The sequence below is a fragment of the Rhipicephalus microplus genome, chromosome X (genome assembly GCF_043290135.1).
Source record: "Rhipicephalus microplus isolate Deutch F79 chromosome X, USDA_Rmic, whole genome shotgun sequence".
Lineage (NCBI taxonomy): Eukaryota > Metazoa > Arthropoda > Arachnida > Ixodida > Ixodidae > Rhipicephalus > Rhipicephalus microplus.
Genome location: NC_134710.1, coordinates 330,895,417 through 330,921,750, shown reverse-complemented (window position 1 = coordinate 330,921,750; position 26,334 = coordinate 330,895,417). Strand labels below are relative to the sequence as shown.

The 26,334-nt window shown below is 44.7% G+C and overlaps 1 protein-coding gene across 1 annotated transcript in view; it reads left to right on the top strand.

Moving 5' to 3' along the window:
• LOC142776281 (protein qui-1-like) overlaps positions 1-26,334 on the top strand; it is a 316,351-nt gene that overhangs the window by 139,397 nt on the left and 150,620 nt on the right. Inside the window, exon 4 of the mRNA XM_075879661.1 lies at positions 25,968-26,146. Within this exon, the coding sequence (XP_075735776.1) occupies positions 25,968-26,146 (179 nt within the window). The remainder of the gene's footprint in view (positions 1-25,967; positions 26,147-26,334) is intronic.

Genomic DNA, 26,334 nt, shown 5'->3' with positions numbered 1-26,334 from the left:
GGGTATCGTTACGGTGGAAAACAGATAAATGTGCAGACAGATAGACAACACGTTTTCCGTCGGAGTACCCCAAGAAAGACTATCGTCTTTAAAAACAAAGAAACGGCAAGTGAGGACATGGCACTGCGTCATCCATATGTAAGAAATCTTTGCGGGTATGCGGTCCGGCGATTGAAAAGACAGTAGCTTACCAGTGGGAAAAATATTTTTTTCGAGAGACCAGCTGTTCACAGGACCCCCCGAAGAAAGCTCACGTGAGCGAATTACTCTATAGGCAGCATATAAACACCTCCATCAGTGCACTCGGTGCTCAAGGAAGCGCAGTGAAGGACAAAAAGGGACATTTACAATAAGCAAAAACAAGGCAGCAACTCGGTGTTTGTTTGTATGGTCATTTCTTTTATGTATGTAGTAGTTGCGAATTTTTATGCTTCAGTGGGACGAATCAACTCGCCCAACACAAGTTTGAGGGCGAAAATAAGAAGTACCATTCTTTTTTTTTTTCTGCCACAGCCATTCCTGACCCTAGGAAAGATAAATATGAAATCATCTCGGTCAAATCTTGATCTAGTCAGCAACGCTGCAACGCGTTAGTTAGGTAAGCATCCCAATCAGTTCTCAGTTTCGCTTGCTCCTGCCTTGGTTCATCATCGACGACCACACCTCGCTCCACGGGAAGATCGCGCGCCCGCCACTGGCAGGCCCACACTAGCTTTGGATTATGCCCTCTTGCCTCGTGTCTTGCTGCCTTTTTTTCCCCCTCCCATTCTCCGGCCTTCTCCCGCGAGATTTCTTTTGTGTTCCGAGACTCCGGGCATTACAATTAGACGGCGCCTGCCCGAGCCCTGAGGCATTTCCTTCCTCTTTCCCGGTCGCCAAGGTTTCCCGCGGTGAATGTACAATCCACACGAGGCAAGGGTGACAGCAATTTAGCCACACGCGGCCCATGAAAATGACGAGGTGGCGTAAGCTTCCGTCTGCGGTGCGCTTTGTTTGCTTGCTCGGTCCTCCCTGTTGATCGCGGTGGCGAACGAACTTGGCTGCAGTTGTCGGCAGCAGAGTTCTCCCGCCCAGAGGGTGGGCCCGCATCGTCCACGTAAATCCTTTGTGCTCTGGCCGGCGGCTGTGGTTGATGTGACGTGGCCCGATGCCCTGCATCCGTGAGAGGCGCCAGGACACGCGCCGCTGCAGACAGCGCTGATGCTCGGGCGCCAGTAGAGCAGCGCCGTTGGCCGCAACACCCCTCCCCCCTCCTTCGATTAAATTTGAAACACTATTCCTCCATAAAATTGCGCGAGAACAAAAAAGCTCCGTGAGGTCACAATTCTAAATTTCCAATAAATTACTGAGAAATTATATGAGCACTAATCCGATGGACTGATTACTCGCGCTACTCGTTCACAGCTTGAACTGCTTTGAAATAGCGTTGTAGCTAGTGCAGTTGTAGTTCAGGTGGTCCTCACTGTTCAGTCATGGGGACCACTCGGGTCACCTATAGCCCAACAACCACTTCGTCAGTATGTATCTTCTGGTAAGTGAAAATATATCTCGTTTCTTTAACGTAGGACTGTTGTAAAACAAGCTTGAAAAATCATATCAACTAAGAATATTTCAAATAAAATAAGAAGTAGAAGATTGAATTCCTACCGTTATAAAAAAGAAAATCGTCGGGTCAGACGTACTCCGTTCTTCTTTATTGATTTTTTTCTCTCTGCGAGTATACTCGCAGAGAAAACCAACGAGTCCTGCTTTCAGCGTTTCGGACGTATGTTATACAATGCTTGGAGCTTGAGCCACGTCGACGTTTTCGATTAAACATTGACTGGCAAGTATAATGCTTTGAAATATGCGGTGCAGGCGAGCAGTATGCCATGGGCTTTTCAGAGTGCCAATTATTTGGGAGTGCTTGACGCCTCACGAAGAGCGAGCGCCCGATGAAGTGAGTGAACAGTTTACACAAGAAAATTAGGCTCCAGAAAGATGAAATGTATGTAGTCTCGTCAAGAACACGCGTGTATGCTGTTCGAACAGCGTAATGATTGAAGCCAGGGCAAGATGGTGTGAATAAATCATTAGAAGAGCGGCGAAGCAACAGGAAGCTGAAAAGCAAAGTTATCACAAGAATTTTTGACTCTGAGCTGATTTTTTCCGAAGGAACAAAAATGAAGGAACTGGGAGGCGGTGATTCATGAATAGACTTCATGTTTAACCTTCATGTTCTTGTCGTATCGTATGTACGTATCGTTACAAGTTCGGTTGATTGAATGATTGATTAATTGACTGCATGACTGATTGACTGATTGATTGATTGATCAGACGGCCTCTCCCCTGGACATTTAAGGCTCCAAAAAATCTACCAATCACGCCATTGATTGATTGATTGATTGATTGATTGATTGATTGATTGACTGATTGGTCTCAGGTTTTCAGTTTTTTTCAGGCTCTCAGTTTTTCACAAAAATTGTGAATGAAAACCCCGGATGTTGCATTATAAAAACGGTTCACGTAACATTTCGGGCGATCGCCAAGCGCTACCCTATTCTTTTGCGTTCTACTTCGCTGGTGTTTATGCTGGCAAAAATACGAGAATAGGGATACGATCATGCTCTTCAAACTCAACCGCGATGTCCTGACAGATATATTTTACTAATGCGTCACTGATATATTTGGAAATCGGGATTGACCACACCAACACGAAAATTCACGACACTAATAAAATACGAAAAAAATTCAGACGCGGTGAAGCTGAAACTGGGCACTATTTTCAATGGTTAATTATTCACACTAACCTCAAAAAGCAAAACAAATTACAGTGCCCGATGTTCTCTGAATTGTTCGATCTTATTGCCATCCTGTAGTCGCTGCACTGCAGTTTGTGCCATTTTTAAGTGCCAGCGCGTTATCAATGAAATATTGACCGGGCCGCCCTGTTTTTTCGCAAATAAGGGCTCTCCCAAATGTTAATTCCATTTATTATTTTAAAAGCGAAGCATTTCTTCGCGAACCTCGGCAACTTTGAGCGTATCTATCTATCTATCTATCTATCTATCTATCTATCTATCTATCTATCTATCTATCTATCTATCTATCTATCTAGCCGCCTATGACCTTTAGCTCTCCTGGCCGTTTCGATGATGGTATCGATAGCAAAATTGGCATGACATAACATGACTGTATGACGAGCATAAGTGACTAGTCATAACATAAAATTATGACATGTATTATGATATACATTTTGTACTCTTCCAGTTGTTTCGTTCACATGACATATTGCAAAACTGGTATGGTATGACATAAGTGCATAGCAAACATAAGTGACAGATCCTAACTGGGAAATCATGACATGCATGTCATGTAACTCATGACAATAAGCCACGTTCATGGTGCACTTACGGTCGTTTTGCTAGCTTCACATTTACCAAATTTGTTAATACGGGACGTGAATTGATTACGAAGTTATATGACTGGTGTAAACATGATAAACATGAGATGCGTGTCATGTAAGAACATGACTACATGCCAGCTCATGATGCGCTCATGGCCATTTTGATACCAAATTTGGTATTACGTAACGCCAATGGACGACGAAAATAAACGACACGTTCAAACATGATACTCATGACATACGTGCCATGTAAAACATGACTACTTGCTACGCTCATAGTGCGCTCGTCGTCGTTTCGATAGCACCACATATACCAAGTTTGGTATTACGTGACGTGAATGGAAGACGAATGTAAATGACACGTCCAATCACGATAATCTTGACATGGAAGTCCTGTACACAATTTACGTGTGCCTCGCAGCATTGCGCTGGTTTCAAAGGGGCATATTAAGCTTCCTCATTCGTTCTTCTCATATCATCGATTCCCAGTGTACGTGCACCAATTATTTTAACAAAAATGCTCTACTCTGCATTGCCCCGGAAGGCACTACTATTAGTTGTAATTATTGGCAGATAATATGTCACCCTACAGCGGAAACTGCTGCCTCATCACATTATGATTTGTCCGATCGCTACAGATCAATTCATTGATGAAATTATATTGATCTATTGCGTACACTCACACCTTAAAGTGAGAAAGGTACAAGAGTACGCTGTACGATTATGACACGTGCACAAAAAGTTTAAAAATTGAAGCACCGAGAATACCACTGAAGTCATTCCTTGTGACATCGGGCAAATCATTAATGAAGGAAATAAGCAGGCGCTCCACCGACATAAATAGAGAATGCTGTTAGAGGATTGTCCTTAAGCACTAATGGCGCGGAAAGAGTATCTTGGGGGGTTTTTCTTGTCGATATAGCATGGGAATTCAAATCTGTTGGCGAAACATTACGCGCCAATTCTCATTTTTTACGCCCCCTCATTAGCACTTTTCGAGATAATTAAGTGCACATGATTGCTTTAGTAGTCGTCACTTGAAATATAATTCTACACAACTGGTCAATTCTTGTAGTGACGCCAATACAAACCAGCCTCCGCGCGTAGGCATGAACACAAGAGAACTGAACAAGGCAACATAAGCGCACTGCACAAACGTAAAAAATATATATCTAGTATTCCTTTTCAAAAAAAGTATTTGAGGGACGTTTCGACAAAAAGCAGTCCCCTACTTATAGAGTTGGATAATACACGGTATTGCAGTCTTGGAAGTACAGGCTAAAATGGAACGTTTCAGTTTCTTTACATTCAAATTTCTTAATAGTTGTACATCCCGCAAGAGTAAAATTCAACAAAGAAAAACTACAACAAATCTTGATGAATTCCCTTGTCCGATAAGTTAATTTCTCGTTTAAGTTCTGTTCTTTCCTTCCTCCTTTTAAATAAACTTTTCGTTCCTGTCGGACAAAATGGAACCGGCACGCCATAAGATGTATTGAATCCGCTGCCTCAGAAGGAGTGCATTGCGTGTCAAGAAGCATTACCAGCTGATTTTCGTTTCTTTCTTCGTCTTCTTCTTTCTTGATGTTCTTTCCTTCTTGGTTAGCACGTGGCTGTGCGGTAGTGGTAACTCTTGTCTAAAACCTTCTCCTCCGTTTTAGGACGCACCAGTAGGTCCAGCAAAAACGTGGGCAGCATTACCGGAAGCACACGGCCTCGTATTTTTCTCCAGAGTGTCTATCACTCGCTCGCTGGATTCCGTGCCGACCGGTTGTGCCCTCACGATCTCCGACGTCAGTGTAGCTCTGACCGACAGGGCTGGCCCTACGTCATTTCCTGACGCCGACCTTCGACGACAGCGCAGCTCGGATCTACTGGACTTGCTCTACGCCATCTCTTCACGCCAACAAGAGCTCTCGCAAGTGGTGCCCCGTCCTCGGACTCCTGTAACCATGTTACCATCTTTCTTATCTCTCCTATCCCCTCGATATGCCCTCGCTCGCTGGCTTAGCGCATCTCTCTTTCTCTACACCTTTATTTCTATCCTTCTAATCCTTCCTCACCCCCATCCCCCGTGAGCTACTGTTGAGGTGTCGCACCCTGATGCAGACAGTTACGGGGCTCACTTTTCTCTTCCTTTCCCTCTCTTAGAATCACCTAGTAGTAGAGTGTCTGATCGTGCACCGCTGCCCACGTGTGGACGGAACAAAGTGCTGCATAACCCACGTTCATGTTCTTCTCGCTTCCCACTTTCTCCGGCTCCCAGACTCCACGTAGGAGTGCCAAGAATGCCTGTTTCTCTAGACAGCTTAGTTTTTATTTTATTTTCCTTTTTATTCTTGTGTGCACGCAAGCGCCAGATGAGCGTTGTCTTAACATCACGCTCCCTCTAATGTAAACAAAAAGACGATTGTGTTCTTGCTTAGCGGGCTAAGGCAGGCCGCTCGATTACAACGGAAGCCGCACACGAGGGTCATTCCACGGGTGCATATTTACGAATGAAAACTGCACGCCCCTGGGAGAATGTGTGCCCGGCCATTACTTGTGCGCGCCTCCGGCGTCTGGCCACCTGCGCCCTGGTATTGTAGTGTATGCCATCAATCACTTTGCGGCTCACGGCAGCCTTCAGTTCAGTTACGCGTTAGACATTCGCGGTTTTTTCCTCCTCTCCCTTACATACATCTTGCTTTTGTGTAAAGATAATTTTTTAAAAGTAGTGAAGGGTTGTTCATGTTCTAAATTAGTGTATAGTTGCCGATACACCAAGTTTTCAGTGGGACTAGGGACGTACAAGCTCATAAAAAAATGGGAGCCCTTCTCTGTAGGGAAGCAAAGCTCGAGTTGGCGGAGCAACGACAACGCCGTGCCTGGCCCTGGCGGCGAGCTGTGGAAAACTTGAGGAGAGACGCGGGAGAGGTGGCAAGCGAGTCAGTGTGTTTCGCCGAAACGGGAGCGCGTGCGAACCGCGCGTAACGCGTTCTGTAGTCGGTGCGGGGAACTTACGCGCCCTGCCGTCAGCTTGGCGCACTAAAACGAGGCGATCGCTGTGCAAAGTTTCCTTTCCGCGATGGAAGAAGCGGCACTATGGAAGCGTCGGCGAGGTGCGAAGCATTGTAGTATGGTGGGCTGCCACAACAATGCAGATGCTCTCCACGTGTAAAGCTGTATGAGTTTCCCAGCAAGTACAAGCCGACAAACACAGCCGCGTTAGCGAAAGATAGAGCAATAGAGCAAGCATGACACGAGAGCCGAAAAAAAAAACGAGGCGAGCACTTCAATTTGACTCGCTGTGGTTAAACTTGAGCTTGCTGCTTGGCAGCGACGTCAGCGGGTCATGCGCCCACGGCACGGAGCACATGACTCTATTAAACTTCTCGGACATTTTAATGCCATGACCGTATAACTTTAGTTTTTATTTATTTTTAGCACGCTGAAAACGTTTGCACATGACAGTACACGGCTGCTACTGCTAGATGCCACATCAAAACCACAATTTTATGATTTCCATAAACGTCAACAAAACATATTGATAGAGTACGTGGTTTCATTTGGGCAGAGTGAGACATACCTCGAGGCATACGTCGTACACGGTATTATCCCGGAGGATCCGAGAAACGCATTTCGAAGTGACTCGGGCGACCTCGTCTTCCGTCGTCTGCTTCGCACCATAAACTTGACTAACGAGATTTACTCCTTGTGTTTGATTCGCTTCTCGGAAGTGCTTGTCCAGCTCAGACATCTTATGAAGGCGCACTGCAGGTGGTATATTTTGAGCTGACTCTAGCGCAGTGTGCGCTCTCTGCATGAGCATGTAAGCGAGCATCACCGCATTGAAGGCAAGGAAAAACACGCGATATACATCCATGATTTCTACTTCCCTACCAAAGATGACACCGCCTGCCCAGGGTTGCAGCGCCACCATGCGTTGCTTTGGTTTCCTATAGCGAATAACAGAAAGTTGAGCTGGTTGGTGAGTATTCTTCTAAAAAGAGTGGGCTTGCAAACACGGGCATGTGCACAAGAAAGCATTCAAGACACCTAAGACGCCTACAAACGACTGTTTAGCAAGATGCTACCGAGAAAATTCGGACAAGTGAATATTTGCACCTGCGTTCCTTATGCATTTATTTCTATTTATTTATTTATTTATTTATTTATTTGTTTATTTATGCAACATAAGACAATGCTCTCTCCTAAATTTATTTCCTTCTCCCGCGCTGGGAACTGGACCTTCATCCTCGTGACATCGTCCATAGGCGCACATCTTAGTGTTGATACAAGCAACGACGGAAGTCATGTGTGGAACAATGAAATAAACAATTACATGTGGCAATAGGAAAAGACACGTGATTTCGATAAAAGATCCAGTTACCATATCGGAAACGGCTGATCGCTGACAAGACAATGATCGAATGACGAGACATTATTGAAAACGGCGCACACGAATGCGCATGTCTCCAGGGGGCCTTTGACGGCCGTGTTTCGTTTTTCTACGCCAGCATTTCTGGTGACATGCCTGCACCTGGTATTTCGCGTACACGGTGTCCCCTTTATGAAAACGTCGCTCATACAGGTTTCGCTCGAAAATCAAAATGTATGCAATGGAGTGGCCACCCTAACGATTTGACAGCCTCCTTGGACGATGGACTCTACACATAAATTTTGTTTTCCTTTTCTTAGAAGGCTTCACCGAAATTGTGCCCTCATTTGCATCCCATAATGTTCATTTCACTTGGCTGTGGATTGCACAATAGCCTGTTTTAGTTCTTGTCAACCACGCAGCGTCGCTTATTTTCTAAAGAATCTTATTACATGCAGCGACACTTATTGTACTAGGCTAGTTTTGCTGCTTCATCCATATCAATGTTTTATTATTCTGATAGCAATTATACGGACACTCTCTAATGATTGTTCCCGTCGCCGGCACCTTCATGTCTCGGATATGTATAAGTACTCGTATAGGTAAAAGAGTTAGGGATATATGGAGGAGTTAGAGATAAGAGGTAATGAAGAGTAGCTTATTATTGCGCGCTTCGCCGATGACATTGCATGGCTGAATAACTCAGGGGACGAATCGCCACTCATGATTACAGAGTTAGACAAGAAGAGCAGAGTGGTAGGTCTTAAAATTAATCTGAATTAAACGACAGTAATGTACAACAACCTCGGAAGAGAACAGCATTTCGAGATAGGTAATAGCGCACTTGAAGTTGCAAAGGGCTACGTCTACATGGATAGGTAATAACCGTGAAGCTGAACTTCGAGATTGAGGTTTTGATTGATTGATATGTGGGGTTTAACGTCCCGAAACCACCATATGATTATGAGAGACGCCGTAGTGGAGGTCGCCGGAAATTTCGACCACCAGGGGTTCATTAACGTGCACCGAAATCGAAGTACACGAGCTTACAACGTTCCCGTCTCCATCGGAAATGCAGCCGCCGCAGCCGGGATTCGATCCCGCGACCTTCAGGTCAGCAGCCTAGTACCTTAGCCACTAGACCACCATGGCGGGGCCACGAGATTGAAGTAACTAGAAGAATAAGAATAGGGTGGAGCACATGTGGCAAGCACTCTCAAATATTGACAGCTAGATTGCTAATATCCCTCAAGAGGAAGGTTTATAACAGCTGCATCTTGCCGGTACTTACCTACGGAGCATAAACCTGGAGACTTACAAAGAGGGTTCTGCTTAAATTGAGGACCACGCAGGGAGCAATGGAAGGGAAATTGGTAGGTGTAACCTTTAGAGACAAGAAGAGAGCAGAGTGGGTCAGGGAACAAACCGGGGTTAAAGATATCATAGTTGAAATCAAAAAGAGGAAAAGAACATGAGCCGGGCATGTAGCGCGTAGGCAGGATAACCGCTGGTCTGCAAGGGTAGCTAACTGGATTCCCAGAGAAGCAAGCGGGTTAGGGGGAGAAAAAAGTCAGATGGGCAGATGAGATTAAGAAGTTTGTGGGCATAAAATGGCAGCAGCAAGCACGGGACCGAGTCGACTGGCGGAAAATGGGAGAGGCATTTGTCCTGCAGTGGTCGTAGTCAGGCTGATGATGATGATGATATTTAAACACTACAGAAAGAAAAATAAGTTCGAAAAAAATTCTAAGGCACCGACTGGAGACTCAGAACCAGCGACTCCTCGTTCCTCAGCGCGCTGCAATAAACAGCTAAGCCACACCACTCATATTGTCCATCTCACTAATGGCGAGCTATGTAATACACCATTTATCACTGGCTCACTGCCAATAGACCTAAAAGAAACATTCTTGAACGAAGCATGTAGACAAGCCATGCATGCTTCGCTTAAACATTTAGGTGTCCAATGGTTTAGTCAATAGAGCGGTGGGTTCACTGGAGCACATACAGTTGGATGAAAGTGGCATTCCAAAACGTCTCTGGGTCCACTTTCGCTCTGAATCTACAGAAAAAAAGTTGGCAGATCCCACGTACAGTAGAAATCAACGATATGTAAAGCATGAATGAGGAAGGCTGACATGTCACTTTAAAATTGATTGATTGATATGTGGGGTTTAACGTCCCAAAACCACTATATGATTATGAGAGACGCCGTAGTTGAGGGCTCCGGAAATTTAGACCACCTGGGGTTCTTTAACGTGCACCCAAATCTGAGCACACGGGCCTACAACATTTCCGCCTCCATCGGAAATGCAGCCGCCGCAGCCGGGATTCAAACCCACGCCCTGCGGGTCAGCAGCCGAGTACCTTAGCCACTAGACCACCGCGGCGGGGCATGTCACTTTAAAATGAGCACAATGTTACGAGGCGAACATAAATTATGACGTACATACCTCCCATGTCAGAATTATTGTGTTTGGACGTATCATTTCATTTCATCGTCTATTCACATCATGTGATGCGAAATTAGTATGTGTGGAGCTAGCGAATCGGCCGCGAGCGTGCTATGAGTGTAGCATGCATTCATGTTTTACATGACATGCTTGTCATGGTTATCATGTTTCTGCGTCTGATATGCCATCGTCATTTATTCACGTCTCGTACACTTAATTAGGTATATCTGGAGCTAGCAAAGCGGCCGCGAATGCGCTATGAGCATAGCATGTAGTCATGCTTTGAATGACACGCAAGCCAAGGTTATCCTGTTTGGACATGTCATTTACCTTCACTTTACGTAATACCAAATTTATTATATGTGAAGCTAGCAAAACGGCCGCGAGCGCATCATAAGTGTGGCATGTAGTCATGTTCTTACATGACACGCATCTTATAATTATCATGTTTGCACCAGTCACATACCTTCTTCCTCCATTCACGTGACGTAATACCAAATTTGTTATATGTGAAGCTATGGAAATGACCGCGAGCGCATTATGAGCGTGGCGTGTAGTCATGACTTACATGACATGCGTGTAATGATTTCCACGTTAGAGTCTGTCACTTATGTTCACAGCTCCGCCGCGGTGGTCTAGTGGCTAAGGTGCTCGTCTGCTGACCCGCAGGGTGCGGGTTCAAATCCCGGCTGCGGCGGCTGCATTTCCGATGGAGGCGGAAATGTTGTAGGCCCGTGTGCTCAGATTTGGGTGCACGTTAAAGAACCCCAGGTGGTCTAAACTTCCGGAGCCCTCCACTACGGCGTCTCTGATAATCATATAGTGGTTTTGGGACGTTAAACCCCACATATCAATCAATCATCACTTATATTCACCCTGCAGTCATGTCATATCATGCCAGTTTTACAATAGGTCATCTGAAAGAAACCACCGCAAGAGCAGCAAGACTATGAAATATAAACCATCACATTCATAACATTCACTCATGATTTCTGTGTTATTACTAGTCCATAGTGCTAATCATACAGTCTTGTTTTGCCATACCAATTGTGGTATCAATATCATTACCGAAATGACCATGAGAGCTAAACGCCGTAGGCGTCTAGACAGATAGATAGATAGATAGATAGATAGATAGATAGATAGATAGATAGATAGATAGATAGATAGATAGATAGATAGATAGATAGATAGATAGATAGATAGATAGATAGATAGATAGATAGATAGATAGATAGATAGATAGATAGATAGATAGATAGATAGATAGATAGATGCGCTCAAAGTAGCCAAAGTTCGCTGAGGAATGCTTGACATTTAAAATTGCTCGCTAAAAGTCCAGGGCTATTCGGGAATTCACTAATCCTGTCATACCTGTCAACTCTATTTCCATCGAAATGAATGCGCACCACCATTATCACTTTCGACGGGCAAACTTAACACCTACCCAGATTAGTTGTGGTAGCGCTTGTGCGGTTAGAACATTGCATGGCTTCGTCGTCGCAATAGTGTTCATCTCACCAAAAACCCCGGGGACTGACATTATGATCTCCTTGCTGCAGAACTTCCGTGTTGTGTGCCTAGATGTGCCGGTGATAGTCACTGGATGCTGCAATGTGAATGTAGCTCGACTTGAAAACTGGTGGCTTGTCGCGTTTATCCTATGCCGAAATTGGACTTCGCCTTCTGTCGGATGTCACGCAACCAACTATTCACAACAACACCTGTTTACATATTGTGGTTACCATATTACCGTTAATTCAAGCACAATCGACCATGTTTACTACGTTTCGTTTCCTAGGTCTCCTAGCCTTACTCCGCATAACAGTCTGATGTGTTGCTATCACATTCATTGCTTCGGCCTTGTGCCGAAACTGTGTGCGACACATAGAGAAGATTCCGCCATTCTACGTCTGCTACAATTCAAAAGCCGAACACGTCGTGAGTGAGTGAGTGAGTGAGTGAGTGAGTGAGTGAGTGTACGCGCGCAGTAGGTTTAAAACTTTTCTATAGACACATTTCGATGCGCTCCTCTGGATTATCTGCAAAGCGCGAGTCAAAGCAACGCGATGCGAAGCGTTTCCTTCGGCAACAACGAGCGAGTAAACAGAAAACGTGGCACAAATACACCGCCGGAACTAAAGCGAAAGTACGTCGGGAATGCTCTGTATGATTTTCAACGTCTTTGTTTTTTTCGCCTGAAGTACCACTGTATGCAACAGGGCTTTTGTGGGTTCTGTGCTGCGCCAGTCTTTTGGTGTGCAAGAGGTGTAGTGGGCGTGTCATCAGACGATAATCAAAAAGTCGCAGTTCACTTGTTCTTCGCGTTGGACAAAGCTTTGCTTATAATGACCTTTTTTGTCGTTATTTCGGGAAAGCCAGGGAGTAAAGTCAAGGTCATTGGAGCACGTTATCGCCTCCATCTTCATTTTCGTAGCATAAGCTACACTGGCCGATGTTGACCAGCTTCGCATGACTTATCGAGAGCCATGCTGCACATACCCGAGAAGTAGTGACGTCACATGGCGCACAGCTGGCTCGTGGGAAAAGGTCTGGGAGCTGCTTAAATAATGTGTCACTTGACTAGCGTGGGCTCGATTGTTAGTTCATCCGTCCGTCCATTTGTAGCTCATGCGTTACGTATATCCTGGCATATCTGAGCTATGAGCCAATGCTAAGTTTTTTTTTAATCTATTATTAAGCAGGTACTCCTTTTGACGGCACAACTGAGGAAGGAAGTCCTGCAATAAAACTTTGTCCCCCACCTCCTCCCTATAAGGGAGCCCTGCCCATGCTTATGATGTTCGGGGTGAGCTTTGTCTCAGAAGTCTACATAAGTAAAGCAGGAAACACGGCTTTTCGTAGCTTCTTTCGCTGTGGCTATATGCCTCACAACAACCTAATAACAACAATCTGTCACCATATCCTAATAAAATTATCTGGGGCTTTACGTACCTAAACCACGATATGATTATGAGGGACGCCGTGATGGGAGGCTCCGGAAATTTCGACCGTCTCGTGTTCTTTAAGGTGAACTGACATGGCACTCTACCATTTCACCTCCATCGAGTCACAATACTCTGTGGGCCTCACTCGCCGTAGGGGCGAAATAGCTACGGTGTCCAGGCTGCTCAACTTGAGGTGATAGTATCGAGCACGGACCTACCTCGGTTGCTGGAAATCAAAACGAATCAGATATGCTTAGGCTTAGGGTGCTGATGAGAGAACACAGGTTGTCAAAATAATTCAGAACCGCCCAGCGCAACGCGAATAATGTGATTGTAGGTTTGACGAGTTCAACAACGAATACTTTTTTAAATCATAAGATTATCTGCTTCCAAACTGCAGAAGATGTGTGAATTAGGCGCAGCTTTCTAGAGCTTCGACTGAATTTATGCCCGCTTTGTTCAGCACCAGATAGCTACGTAGTACTGTGCGTCACGCCGTATTCACAAGGGGAATTTCGGAAGTTCTGTACCTAAAAACTTTACGTTAAGGTGGTATACTAATATGAACGAGTGAGGACACTATTACTGATGCTTTTCGGTGCCTTCGTAATCTTCTTATATTCCTGCTTGAAATGATCTCTTTTCTTTTTTTTCATTATTGTGACAGGCAAACTAATTACGAAGGTTAGTTTATAGCCAAATTAAAATGGCAGCGTTCTTTTTTCCGTTATTCAACGAAAATTTCTCGCCCTAAGGAAGCGTTTAGAATGAGAACCTTTCTCAGAACATTTTCTTTTTTTTTCGCTCCGGCATCTTATTCATCAAACGCCGTTCTCATGATTAAAATTTATTCGCTACTTCATGTCTTCGATCTTCCTGCTGTCTATCTGCGTTGCAATCTTCTTTTCCACACGAACAGAAGATTGGCATTTTTTATTATTATTGTTATTCTCAGCTACCGCTCGTGCTCGTCTCTATTGTATAGCCCCGCTACGCGCCTCCGTAAAAAGTGGAGCCTCTCCTTCTATCCCTTATCGAGTGAGCGCTTCATTCTCTGGTGCAAATATTTGCCCTACGATTCTCCGAGCAATCTTCACACACGCAATTCCCGCTCTGACGCGCTGGCGCGGAAAAATGGAAGCTCCTCGATGTCAAAGCCGTGGAACTCTATTTCAGGCGCGAAAGGTTAGAGCATCCCCCGTAATCCAGTATATATCCTCGTCGTTCCCTTCAAATTGTATTGCATGGGTCTTTGTTTTTTTTTCCTTTTGTATTCCTATTTTTACGCAAGCCGACCTTTAGCGACCTTACTTCAGTGGCTACGGCAAGTCTACGATGCATGTAATAGCATGATTTTTTTAATGGCCGTTACCATTTCTAGGCTACCTGAACAAGAATGTTGTAAGTCTGTCCTGTTACCAAGCAAGGTGATCATTGCCACAACGGAATGAATAAAATATGTTTTATTCACCAGTCTTGGTTTCAACCCGGGCCCCAGCGCTCAGCGAAGGTCTTGAAGGGGCCCTAAAACACTTTTTCATGTAACCAAGGTATGAATTCCCTAGAAGAGCTTATTGCCTCACGAATTCAACACTGCAAAAAATTTGAAGAATCCGTCCAGTGCGAGTGGAGTTACAAAGGTGTGTCGCATGCTGCAATTACATTCTCTCTGCTCTCGTCCCGACGAAAGCGCTGGAAGCTAAGCAAGGAGGAATGACAGGGCCAGCGAAAACCGTCACGCGCGCTTCGCGACCTTGAGCACTTTTTTTCTTTTTTTTTATTCTTCGAATGCGCAAATTTTTCAGTGTGATCGCGCGCACGCGTGGACAAGTAGCGGCCTCCCGCAGCGATCTCTGTAACGAGTGAGCGCGTCATGTTCAATTAAGCCAATGGCTGATAGATGGGTCGTTGACGCGTGATTTTTGGGCATTTACCGGGATTTGTCAAGAGAAGAGAAAGCAATTTTTTAGCGTCATTTGGTAATTTATTGTAAATTCCGGGCTGCGTGCTGTGCTATAATATTTGGCTCGCGTGTTCTCGGGAGCCTCTACTACCGATCGGCAACGTTTTCTGACCATGCTCAAAAAGTGTTGCAGGGCCCCTTTAAGAACTGCTCTACGAAATACATCTGCAAAGCGTAAAAATATCCGAATTGTATGAAAATGTCGTCCCAGCACTGCACAGTATATGTAAAAAAGAACACGTTCTATAGAAGGTATGCGTAGGTTGATTGTTGTGGTATTGCGACAAAAAGCATCTGCAGGGCAGATGGAAATTATATATGGTGGATTGCATATTCATCAGGAAAATTCCGAATTTGCAAAAATGTGATGCCAATTACGCGATTCGAATGCGCGTGCCTTCGGACTATTGAAGATGTGAACGAGCGCCTGAAAGACTTCATCCTTGAAGTTGGTAATGCTCGAAAACTTTGTGTTATAGCACAGGATACAACGTACAACACAACTCTACTATTATTCACCACCTAAAGAACTCTCGAACTCAATTTATTTTTCTGCCCTCTGAGCACCAGGGCCTATTCTACAAAGCCCTGTATCTAAATATTTTTCTTCAAACTCGTATATTTACTCATGTTCACGCGTGAAAAAGCTTTGAGTTTGCTATGCATACTATCCAAGCTCCTGATTTACTATGCAAGCTGGGTGTTCTTCGCTATTGTTTTCTTCTTTTTTTTCAATTTGGTACGCTAAAACATTCTACTCTCGCTCCAGTTTTCATACCTGTGTCGTTGTGAGTTCAAACATACGCGTTCTACTGACTACTATTAAAGGTAATTGCTCCTTGTGACTTTGACTTCTGGAAACGCAATGTCTCAGGGCCCCACATATGTTCCGCTTCTTTACATCGATAGAAAGCGTATAGCTGCGGCGAAAAAAAATCAGCAGTTCCCACGTACTTTGGATAACGATGTTATGCGAAGCATGCGGAGGGAAGGTGACTGCGTTATATTTTAGTTATTCAGTGAAACGTTACGAGATGACATTAAAGATGTATACAATTGCTGTACGCACAAACATATGTTAAACAGTCGCATGTTCGCTCTTATGTAATGAGGCCAACAGCAACATAGGTATTAGCAACAGCAGAAGCGCTATGCTGATAAGTATAGAGCTTGCACCAGCGAAGATGGTAACCCTGCATGGACACTGCTAGACAAATTAGCTTCAGTGGATGGCGCTTCACTGCAGTTGTCGTTAACCCGACTTGACAACTGTATGACCGGAGTGCTTATGTACTGTTTACGAGACAGCATAACCAGTACTGCAACACTAATTGATGTTTCACGAACATTGTTTTCTAATTGAAAAGCAGTTCTGAAACCTGGTGTGGCTCTGTGGTATAATACTGGATTGCCACGCAGAATTTGGGGGCTAGATTCCTGCTGGGACCACAAAATTCATTCGGTGCGTTTGTTGGGTAAAGCTGACGATGCCAACGCTTAGAGGCAAAGGTTATTTGGGCAGAAAACAAAAAAGTGCACCTGATAGTAATAACATCTGAGGTGGCGTGTTTTCAAGGCTTGTTTCAGTGGGCCAGTTTGTCATGTTCTGTTTTACAGCCTGTCGCAGTGTGTTTGTTTCCTTTTCAAAACAAAGGCGTTCAAGCCAGCAGTAAAATATTTGTTGTCTGCAGAAAACTACAGAAGGGTATGCGCCCCAAAAAACTGGGCGAAACCCACAACCAAGTACTGCAGGTGCGAGCGTCAAACTATAATTCTGCGGGGTGAAGTGGTACATGTGAAACACGTAAAAAAATAGGAAGAAGAAGAAAATAGAGATAGAAAAAGACGAAAAAGAACGAAAAAAAAGAAAGTGATAGAAAAAAAGAGAAAACTAGGGCGAAATAGAGGAAATAAATACGTGAAAAAAGAATTGATACACACAAACAACGAAAGAAAAAGAACATAACAACAGATAGGGATACGTTACTTATGATATACAAACTTTACGTACGCCCAATTCTGGAGTTTGGCTGCGTTCTGTTTTCTGGAAGTGCTGAGTACAAATTAAGACCTGTTATATTGCTAGAAAGGCAAGCTCTGCGGCTGTGTCTCGGGCTACCTAGGTGTGTCGCGAATAGCGTGCTTTATTTGGAAGCTAGAATCATTCCACTTGATGCTAGATTTCGACAGCTTGCTGTGCAAACATTTTTAAAACTTTACGATGCGCCCCTCTTCTGGTCACAGACAGTTTTCATCAAACATCCAGTTTCTTTCTTTCAGCACCCGTGGTTGCGTTATCAAAGACCCCAAGTCATTTTCGTCGAGTCTCTGTTATCAAATCTTCACGTTTCCCTCCGGCATTTAAACCCCCAAACCCAATTCTCGGTGCCAGTTGACTTAATTTTCGATAATATTTTTTCGAAAAATGCCAAGTTACTTCCAAAGCTTGTTCTGAAGGGCCTCCTTCAAGACCATCTCAGTCATTTTCCTAAATACGTAGTAATTTCGACGGACGCAACGCAAAATCTTCTGAGGGCTGGAGTAAGTATTTTTTCTCATCAGCTTAATTGATCTTTTGCGCTCCGATTGCCTGACTTCACACCAATTTATCTCGCAGAATTTCTGGCTATTACATTGGCTCTTCGAAAACTAAATTATCAGCAATCAAAAGCTATTATTATTTAGGATGCTTTGTCTGTATGTACACTACTCACGTCCGCAAAGAAGTCTCCTCTTCTCAGGATATTTTGGTCTCTCGTACCGCATAGCCTATCAGAAGTTCGGTTTATTTGGGTCCCCGGGCATGCTGGAATTGAACGAAATGAAATTGCTGATTCGCTCGCTTCGGCATCTTTAAATTTCCCGGTGGTGCTAGTAGCTCCACAGTTTCCTTTTATTACTGCCGAACGATTCAAACGCCTGTTAATCTTAAAAATCAACGAAACGTCGCTTCTACAATCTGAAGAATTTCGGCACTTGCAATTCACATGGAACACCGCAAAATGCCTTTCCCGTCAATGTGAGGTGACCCTCACAAGCTTTCGCTGTAGAGTTCCTCTGTTAAATTTTTATCTCAACAAATCAGGATTTTCATTAACTAACCTATGTGTAGTTGGCAATGAACCGGAAACGATAGATCACTTTCTTCTCACATGCCGCCGCTTCGCCTCACTGCGCCGAATAATTCTTGAAAGACCGATTGGTATGCTCGGATTGCCAGTCAATACATTCACCCTATTATTGTTTGGAGCCAGTCGGTTGGGTGTGGGCCGCAGTGCTATTCTGTCAGCGCTACATAAATTCATTCAGGCAACCGGAAGGATACGCTGCTAGTGGTACTGCCAGATATATCCAATTCTTTCTCCCCCTTCCTCATTCTTGTTAATTTGTTTTATATATTCTGGTTTATCGCATTCTTCTGCAATTTTTCACGTTTTTTTTTCAAAGGAACATTATTATTGTTCCTATCTAATTTCTCTTTATTTTTTTAGCAAGCGTTGTAAAAAATTATCTATTATGAGATACAGTGTGGCCAATCCCCCATGTGGGTATGAGCCAAGATCTTCTAGGAGACAAGACAAGACAAGACAAGAAAGACGAGCGAGAAACACAAACTAAGAAAGAGAGGGAAATGCTCCATATCTCGGGACTTTATACCATAGTCGCTATTCGCAGTCTCGTATAACCTAAGGATCGAGTAATTAAACTTAGCGATGATAGTGCAAGGCGTTGCAAAGACGTACAAATATGGGTCTGTTCACATACTCACCGTAGATGGCTAAATAGACAGCTAAATGGAGGGTGGCCATCTTAAGTCCCATTTCAATTCTCACGTAGCCGGCTAAATAGACAACACCGAGAAGACTGCATCGAGACAAATACTATGCAGACTACTTTGCTGTCTAATCGAGATGGCGGCTCAGTGAATCGCTCAGATAGATCGGATCTCGTCTGAATGGTCGTCTGCACACAAGCGACGCTTTCCTAGACGCTTAATGTGAGTAACGTTTATTTGTTTTTGATTTCAACACAAAATAAGCCAGAAAATTCAACTGTTACGTTTGTAATTTTAGCTTTTTTATCGGCGCGAGGTGGCGCATTGTCGCTTAAAAGCCGCCCAGAAGTGTTCCGATTCTCGGACAGCATGGGCTCGGCTCTGTCTTCTAAGCAGCCTGCGTAGACTGTCTATGTGCTGTCTAAGAATTGGAATACAGCCTATATAAACCATCTGCTAATCACCTCTCAAGATACGGTGCCTGCGTCCGCGGGCAACCAAACCCAGCCGCCCCACCGCGGTGGTCTAGTGGCTAAGGCACTCGGCTGCTGAATCGCAGTTCGCGGGATCGAATCCTGGCGGCGGCGGCTGCATTTCCGGTGGAGGCGGAAATTTTGTAGGCCCGTGTGCTCAGATTTGGGCGCACGTTAGAGAACCCCAGGTGGTCGAAAGTTCCGGAGCCCTCCACTACGGCGTCTCTCATATTCATATGGTGGTTTTGGGACGTCAAACCACACATATCTATCTAACCAAACCCAGCCGGTAAAATTACGCATCACACCTGCAGGGCGCACGCAGCCCCACTTTCGGCTTTATTTCAATGCGCCTTTCGCGCTTCGACAAACGGTCAACGCGTTCCTTCTCTGATTAGGCAGCGTTTATCAACCACCCATGCGTACTTTCACTTGCTCATAAATATACGACATGCGAGCCGATGTTATCGACTTGTACTTCGTAGGAAACATCAAGGAGACGGCGATGGTAGAAACGCACCCACAGTGTCCATATAATTGTTATTGCAGAAAAAATAACTCGGTGAAGTGAGCACACCCCGACAATGAAATATTAAAGAAAAGCAATCATTGGGCGGACATCTAACAGGGGCTAAACGGAAGCGACTACGGAGGTTATGGAAGACTGTGTCGCAGCCCTCGTCTACCTTCAGGAATTGCTGGAACAGCACAATACCTCGCAGGTGTCATCTATTGCTCTCACGAAAAGCAGGAGAGTAAGTCTGAAAATAAATATGCACAAAACTAAAGAAATTTGCAACAGTCGTGGCCTGAAACAGCGCTTTGCCATAAGTAAAGAGACGCGGAAACTTGGAAAGGAATATGTCTACTTCGGACAAGTAGTAACTGTGGGGCTGAACCACGAGAATGAAATAACTAAATGAATAAGGATAGGGTGGATCACATTCGGAAAGCATTCTCAAATCATGAATGGTAATCTGCCACTAACTCTCGAGAGGAAAGTATATAACAGCTGCATCTTGCCGGTACTTACCTACAGAGCAGGAACCTGAAGGCTTACAAAGACGATTCAGTATTAAATTGACAACGACGCAGTGAGCGATGGGGAAGAAAGTCATAGGTGTAACCTCAAGAGATAAGTAGAGAGAAGAGTGGGTCAGAGAACAAGTCAGGGTTGAGGATACAACAGTTTAAATCAAGAACAAGAGAGGGACACGGGCCGGGCACGTAGCACGAATGCAGGATAACCACTGGTCAATAAGGGTAACTGACTTGATTCCCAGAGAAGGCAAATGCACGAATGGGAGACGGAAAGTTAAGGGAGCTGATGAGGTTAAAAAGCTCGCAGGCATAATGTGGCACCAGAAGGCACAAGACCGGGTTAATTGGTGGATTATGAGAGAAGCCTTTGCCCTGCAGTGGGCCTAGTGAGGCTGCTGCCGCTGATGATGATGATGATGATGATGATGATGACAATAACAGGTGATTTCATCACGTCTCATTTCATAAATAACTTTGCAGTAATGAAGACCACTCACTGGGCAGTTCTTTAAACACGCGCAATGTATCGCGTCATCTTGTACTTATGAGCCAGAGCGATAGTGTCTGCAAAATTATCGCTGAATGATTCTCGTTAGAAAAATGAATAACTGTTGGCTCATTGCTTCCGCTACCCATATATAAACTTTTTTCGCAGGTGCTGTGCCTCACCTCGAGTATAGCAGTTCCAGCTATGCGCGATTACGCTTACTTATCACCTTCTTTCCTGCCTGCCACCAATTTTTTTTTTCGCTCTTCTCTGGAATGTTGTTTGGGCACCAGCTTCCTAAATTCCAGCACCCCGAATCTTTTACATAAGTGCAGAAAAAACACGCAATCAATTCGTCACAAAAGGTTAGCGGTATGCTGGAGCAGACCCTATAAAAATATAACGCAGCATTTCATTACATTTGTCAACTCATCCGATTTTTTCAAGTTTATGCGCTTTCTTCGTCGCCCATTCTCTTTCTCGCCATCCGTATCCGCAATTTCAGCATCGGTTTCTATTTCAGCATGTTGCAAGTGTAGTTTGTGGTTCTGAGCGGTGAAGCACCGTAGTTCTCAGCGAGAGAGTCAAGCGAGGTATTTACATGGGAATGCTTCGCAGCTGTGTCATTGTTTATTTTCTCACAGCGCGAAATGGGGTGAATCAATTGCTGACACTCCAGGCATCGTCATTGTAGCTTGGTCGTAAAATGGTGAAATTATGTCGAATTCGCGCCAGTAAAGGACACAAGAAAAAAAAAGAAAGAGGTGAAACAGACAAGAACAGGCACCTATCAATTGATGACAAACTATAGCCTAACAATCTCTCCTATTCGGGGAGTTTTTTTAATAGCATGAAGAAACCGCTACGGTGCATTTTATGGAAATGCAATAGTTGCTTTCCACCTCCCCATTCCCGCGTTGTGGTTGTAGATTCCTGATTTCATTGACGAATGTGATCAGTTTCAACCAAGCGTATGTAGCCTTTGTGGCCGTTGAAGCTGACGTGTTTCATCAGAAGCATTCATGCGTCAGTTGCAGGGCTTTGTCGACTGGGGCGTTGGCGAGTTATAAAGGCTGATCTGAATGGTCTAGTCAAGGATCATTATTCACACACCATTGCTTTTGCGATTTCTACCACAATACTCGAATACACCTTAAAAAGTCCAGACAACCAGACAATCGAAGATTGGCAGCTAAGAAAAGGCCCCCACTTGCGCACTCGGCAAGGCCCACATGCCTTGCCGGTTTTCCACTACTACTCATAAAGAATAGCATCTGCACCCCTCGGATGAAGTTAGGGCAACTCGTACAGTAACTCTAGCTTTGGAGTATTGGGAGGTTTGTGTCAGCGGATGCTATACAAACTTCCACGATAGCTCAGCCGTATACGGCTCAGACTAGCGATATTTTGGACAAGTTAATGGTACATGTCAAAGGCTAACAGCGTGGAAGCGACAAGGATGGAGAGGAACTAACAAAACAGGGAGTCACCTTGGTCCGCATTGCTTCCGGGCTGTTAGACGTTGACGTATACGGCTCCACGATAACAAAAAACAAGCGGGGGGGGGGGGGAATAAGCAACGCGAGTTGGAGGGCGGGAAGTGGCGTGGTCGGTATATTTCCCAGTAACATGACGGTTCAAGAAGCGCACAATTCGACATATTGTTGGTATTATTGTTCTAGTCTTTGCATTGAATTTCGGATACACGCTCGAATTACAGTCCACAAACTCTTAAGCTACATCAGTTAAACCGTGTTATGGTTATGATTGTGTAAATTACAAGAGCTGGATTAAATTATGTGTATCAGCATTTTTCATCCGAGGTAGTTCATGGCCGTTTAAGTTGAATGCACGAAAAAGACACGCAAAACAAAAAATAAGATATGTAGAAACGCATTCTTAAGTAGCCTTTGACTTTATTTCATACATACGTCAGAAACTTTCTACTTAAATGGTGCGCAGAAAGTAGATTCTACTGCCGCAGTGATCACGTGCACGAAGACGCCTCGCTGTTTCGCTGCCATCTCTAGTGTTTGTTCAGTTATGAACGCGGACAGGACTTTGAAAACTACACACGTAATTATATTTGCAAGGGTTTTAAGTAACAAAACCACGATATATGATTTTGAAAGACGCCATAGTGAACTGCTCCGCAAACTGAAGACGACAAGCCAATCGGGTGAGTTGGTGAGGTTTCGTGGTAAAAAGATAAGACAGCGCTTATTTTTAAAGGAAAGCTGAGACGGTGCTGAAGGGGAGGGGCCTCCTAAACAGGGGTGACTCGAGATCGAGCTCACACGGTTTCGGTTTGACATGTGATTTACGTCTGACAGTGAGCATGCATGCTCGCCTTTAGAAAAAAGTACTTGTTGTTTTTATTTCAATTAAACCAGTGGCAAGTCAGCGCCGTGTATGTCTCATATTTCCTTCATATCGTGTTCAAAACAACCGCTGCTTGATATTTTCCTCTTCTTGGTTTCAACTATGATATCCTTAACCATGGTTTGTTCCCTGATCCACTCGGCTCTTTTCTTGTCTCTTAAGGTTACACATACCAATTTCCATGAACCGGGCATGTAACGCGTAGACAGGATAACCGCTGGACGTTAAGGGTAACTAACTGGATTCCCAGAGAAGGCAAGCGGGTTATTGGGAGACAGAAAGCTCGGTGGGCGGATGAGATGAAGAGGTTTGCGGGAGTAAAATGGCAGCAGCAAGCACAGGACCACGTTGACTGGCGGAACATGGGAGAGGCCTTTGTACTGCAATAAACGTAGCGAGGCTGAAGATGATGATGATGATGATGATGATGTTGATGATGATATTTTCACCAATGGCTTCCTAAATATCTGATCAAACTGCTACAGGAATGACTTTCTGTTCGCTGCAAAGCCCAACTTGTCACATATTACGGGGGAAATATTTTGCTTAAATAATTCACAATGTGAAATGTCTCTTAGCTTCAATAAAAGGCCAGTAAACGCACCGACTTTTTCTCTCACCCCCCCCCCCCCATAGAAGCTCGGCGATTCGTAGATTAGACCGTAGTGATCAAATTTTCTGAATATTACAGCGATGCACCCCACGCTGAGCCTCTATTTCAAAAAACGATTCCCACGCACCTTTCCTACGCCTGACCGACCCCCTTGCACACACAGTGACGTCAACTCGGTGATCGGTGACGTGACGTAGCACGCAGCTCGCCGATTGGTCTAAATCAGGTATGAAAAAAAAACACTGGTGAAGTCAACGTCAGTTCCTGTTCCCACCCACAGGTACCAAATTGCCCTTTGTTTCTTGGCACTGCGGTGAAAGAACCAGCCTCGCAGTTGTCGCATGCACGTGTAGACTCCTCGCTCAACTACAGCTGCGCCCTTGACATGAGCATGAGTAAAAAGCGTCGCTCTGTTGTCGGTTGCAAGTCGAGCGACTGGGCAGCGGAGGAGCATCGGCACCAGGTGCCTCACGATGGGGCCCTGCGCGCTGCATGGCTGAAGTGAATCGTCCATCCAGCGACGTACGTCGGGGACCTGATCATTTGTGGTCGACACTTCACACCTGACGCTTATACGGTTGGCACGCGGCTAGTGCGGCAAACGGTAAACAAACAACAATGCTTCGCAGCAAGCGGAAGTGCGTTGCGAGTGATCGAGATCACCGATGACGTCCATCGCTGACATGTGTACACGCCGACAAAGTGGGCGGAGCCACCATGAAGGGTTACGCCTTCCTCTTCATAGAAGGGAGGAGAGGGGGCGAGGCAGCACGAAAATTTGAAACCAGCTTTGACCGATGTTCTAACCCCTATAACTTCCTTATTACAGCATATATTCACGAAATTCTTGCGGCAGCATGTTCGCAAAAAAAAAAACTGCACATATAGTTTTTTTTGAAAATTTCAGACCACAGGGCTGTTTTCTCGCCCTTTAGAGCTGATACTTGAAACACTCTGACTTAAGTGCTGTGTACACTTAACGGAAGTTAAATATCAGTGGTTCGGAAGTACTTGAAGTAACTTTTACTGTGACTAGTATGGCATATTAATGACAAAAAAAGCTTAATTATAGTACAACTTACTTTTACAGAAGTTTGGTTTTTGTCTGTGACTATATTGTCCATGGCCAGGCAAGAATTGTTGTCCCTTTTGCTTACTTCTTACATGAAATTATATTTGGTATTTATTGTATAAACACATACGAATACATTTTAGCCAAAATCGCAGTGGGGTTGGAACCTACTACTATTTTTTTAACTTTGCAACGTTGGTGTTTGTTATATATTGTGCAAGAAAAAACATTTCTCGAACTACAAAGTGATTTGAAGTGGCTACATTCAAGTGTTCTTCAATGCGCTACGTCCTACAGTGTGCGTGTGCTATCTGGTCGTTGTCTCGAGAACTGCTTCCCAGGCTACCTTGCGAACAACGTTGTCGTTATTTAATAAAAATGATGGGTCTGCGTAAAAAAACAGGACTACGAAAAGCTTTTTGTGGTGAATATGAAAACTAAATATAAATTTTAAGTAACGTCAAAAGAAACTGGAGACCGAAATGATAAAGGTAGTGGTGTATCAAAGGATTCATTAGCTATGGGAATACCGAAACAATTTAAACATTCCACCTATTCACGAGCAGGGCGTGCAACGAAATAGAGATTACCAGTGGGAGGCTGCTGACGTCACTAAACTATGAGAACCTGGGGCCGAAAAAAAAAACGAAAGTTATCTTTCCTGGGTGCTTAAAAAATGACCAACATCGTGATTGGCTGAAAATATTATATCGCGAACATTATTATGCGTAATGCGTCCTAGTAAGTAAGTACCCAGCTCCGGCTGGTGGAAAGGGCCTGTGAGTTGCCAGCAAGCATGACTACCTAGAATAAAGAAGATGCCCAGGTGTGAAAGAAAAGGTTCTGAATTAAAGTTTAATTTTCTCTCCAACACAGGCACACCCACCGCGGTAGCCGAGTAGCTACGCCAAGGCGCTGCCGAGTTCGGCGTCGTGTACTGTAGCCCCGCAGCGATGACCACGTTTAAACCTTGGTTGAAGTACTCGGAACGTGACGTGAATGCTTTCTGACGCAGGACATGCAAGGCGGATGCCAGTGTCCTCCGGCGAGGGCTGGCGACAGCGGCCGTGGACGAATCATCAAGCCTACTTGAGGAGCAGGAGCAAGTTGTCAAGGTGCTCCAGTACGGCGCCAAGGTGGCTCTCGACGAAGGTCTTATCGACGCCGATACGGAACGACAGTTTCGGATGTCCGGTGAGAGCAGATATATCTCTTAAACTTGGCCGTACACCTCCGACCACACGGTGGTAATTACGCACACCGTTTGCGCTATAACTTGGAAACCGATGAACCTCCTTCCGTTCCGGTCAAACTTTGCCAGGCTTCATCGTGAGAGGTTTGCGACGGGCTCGATGTAGGCCACTGGGGCTTTGGACCCACTC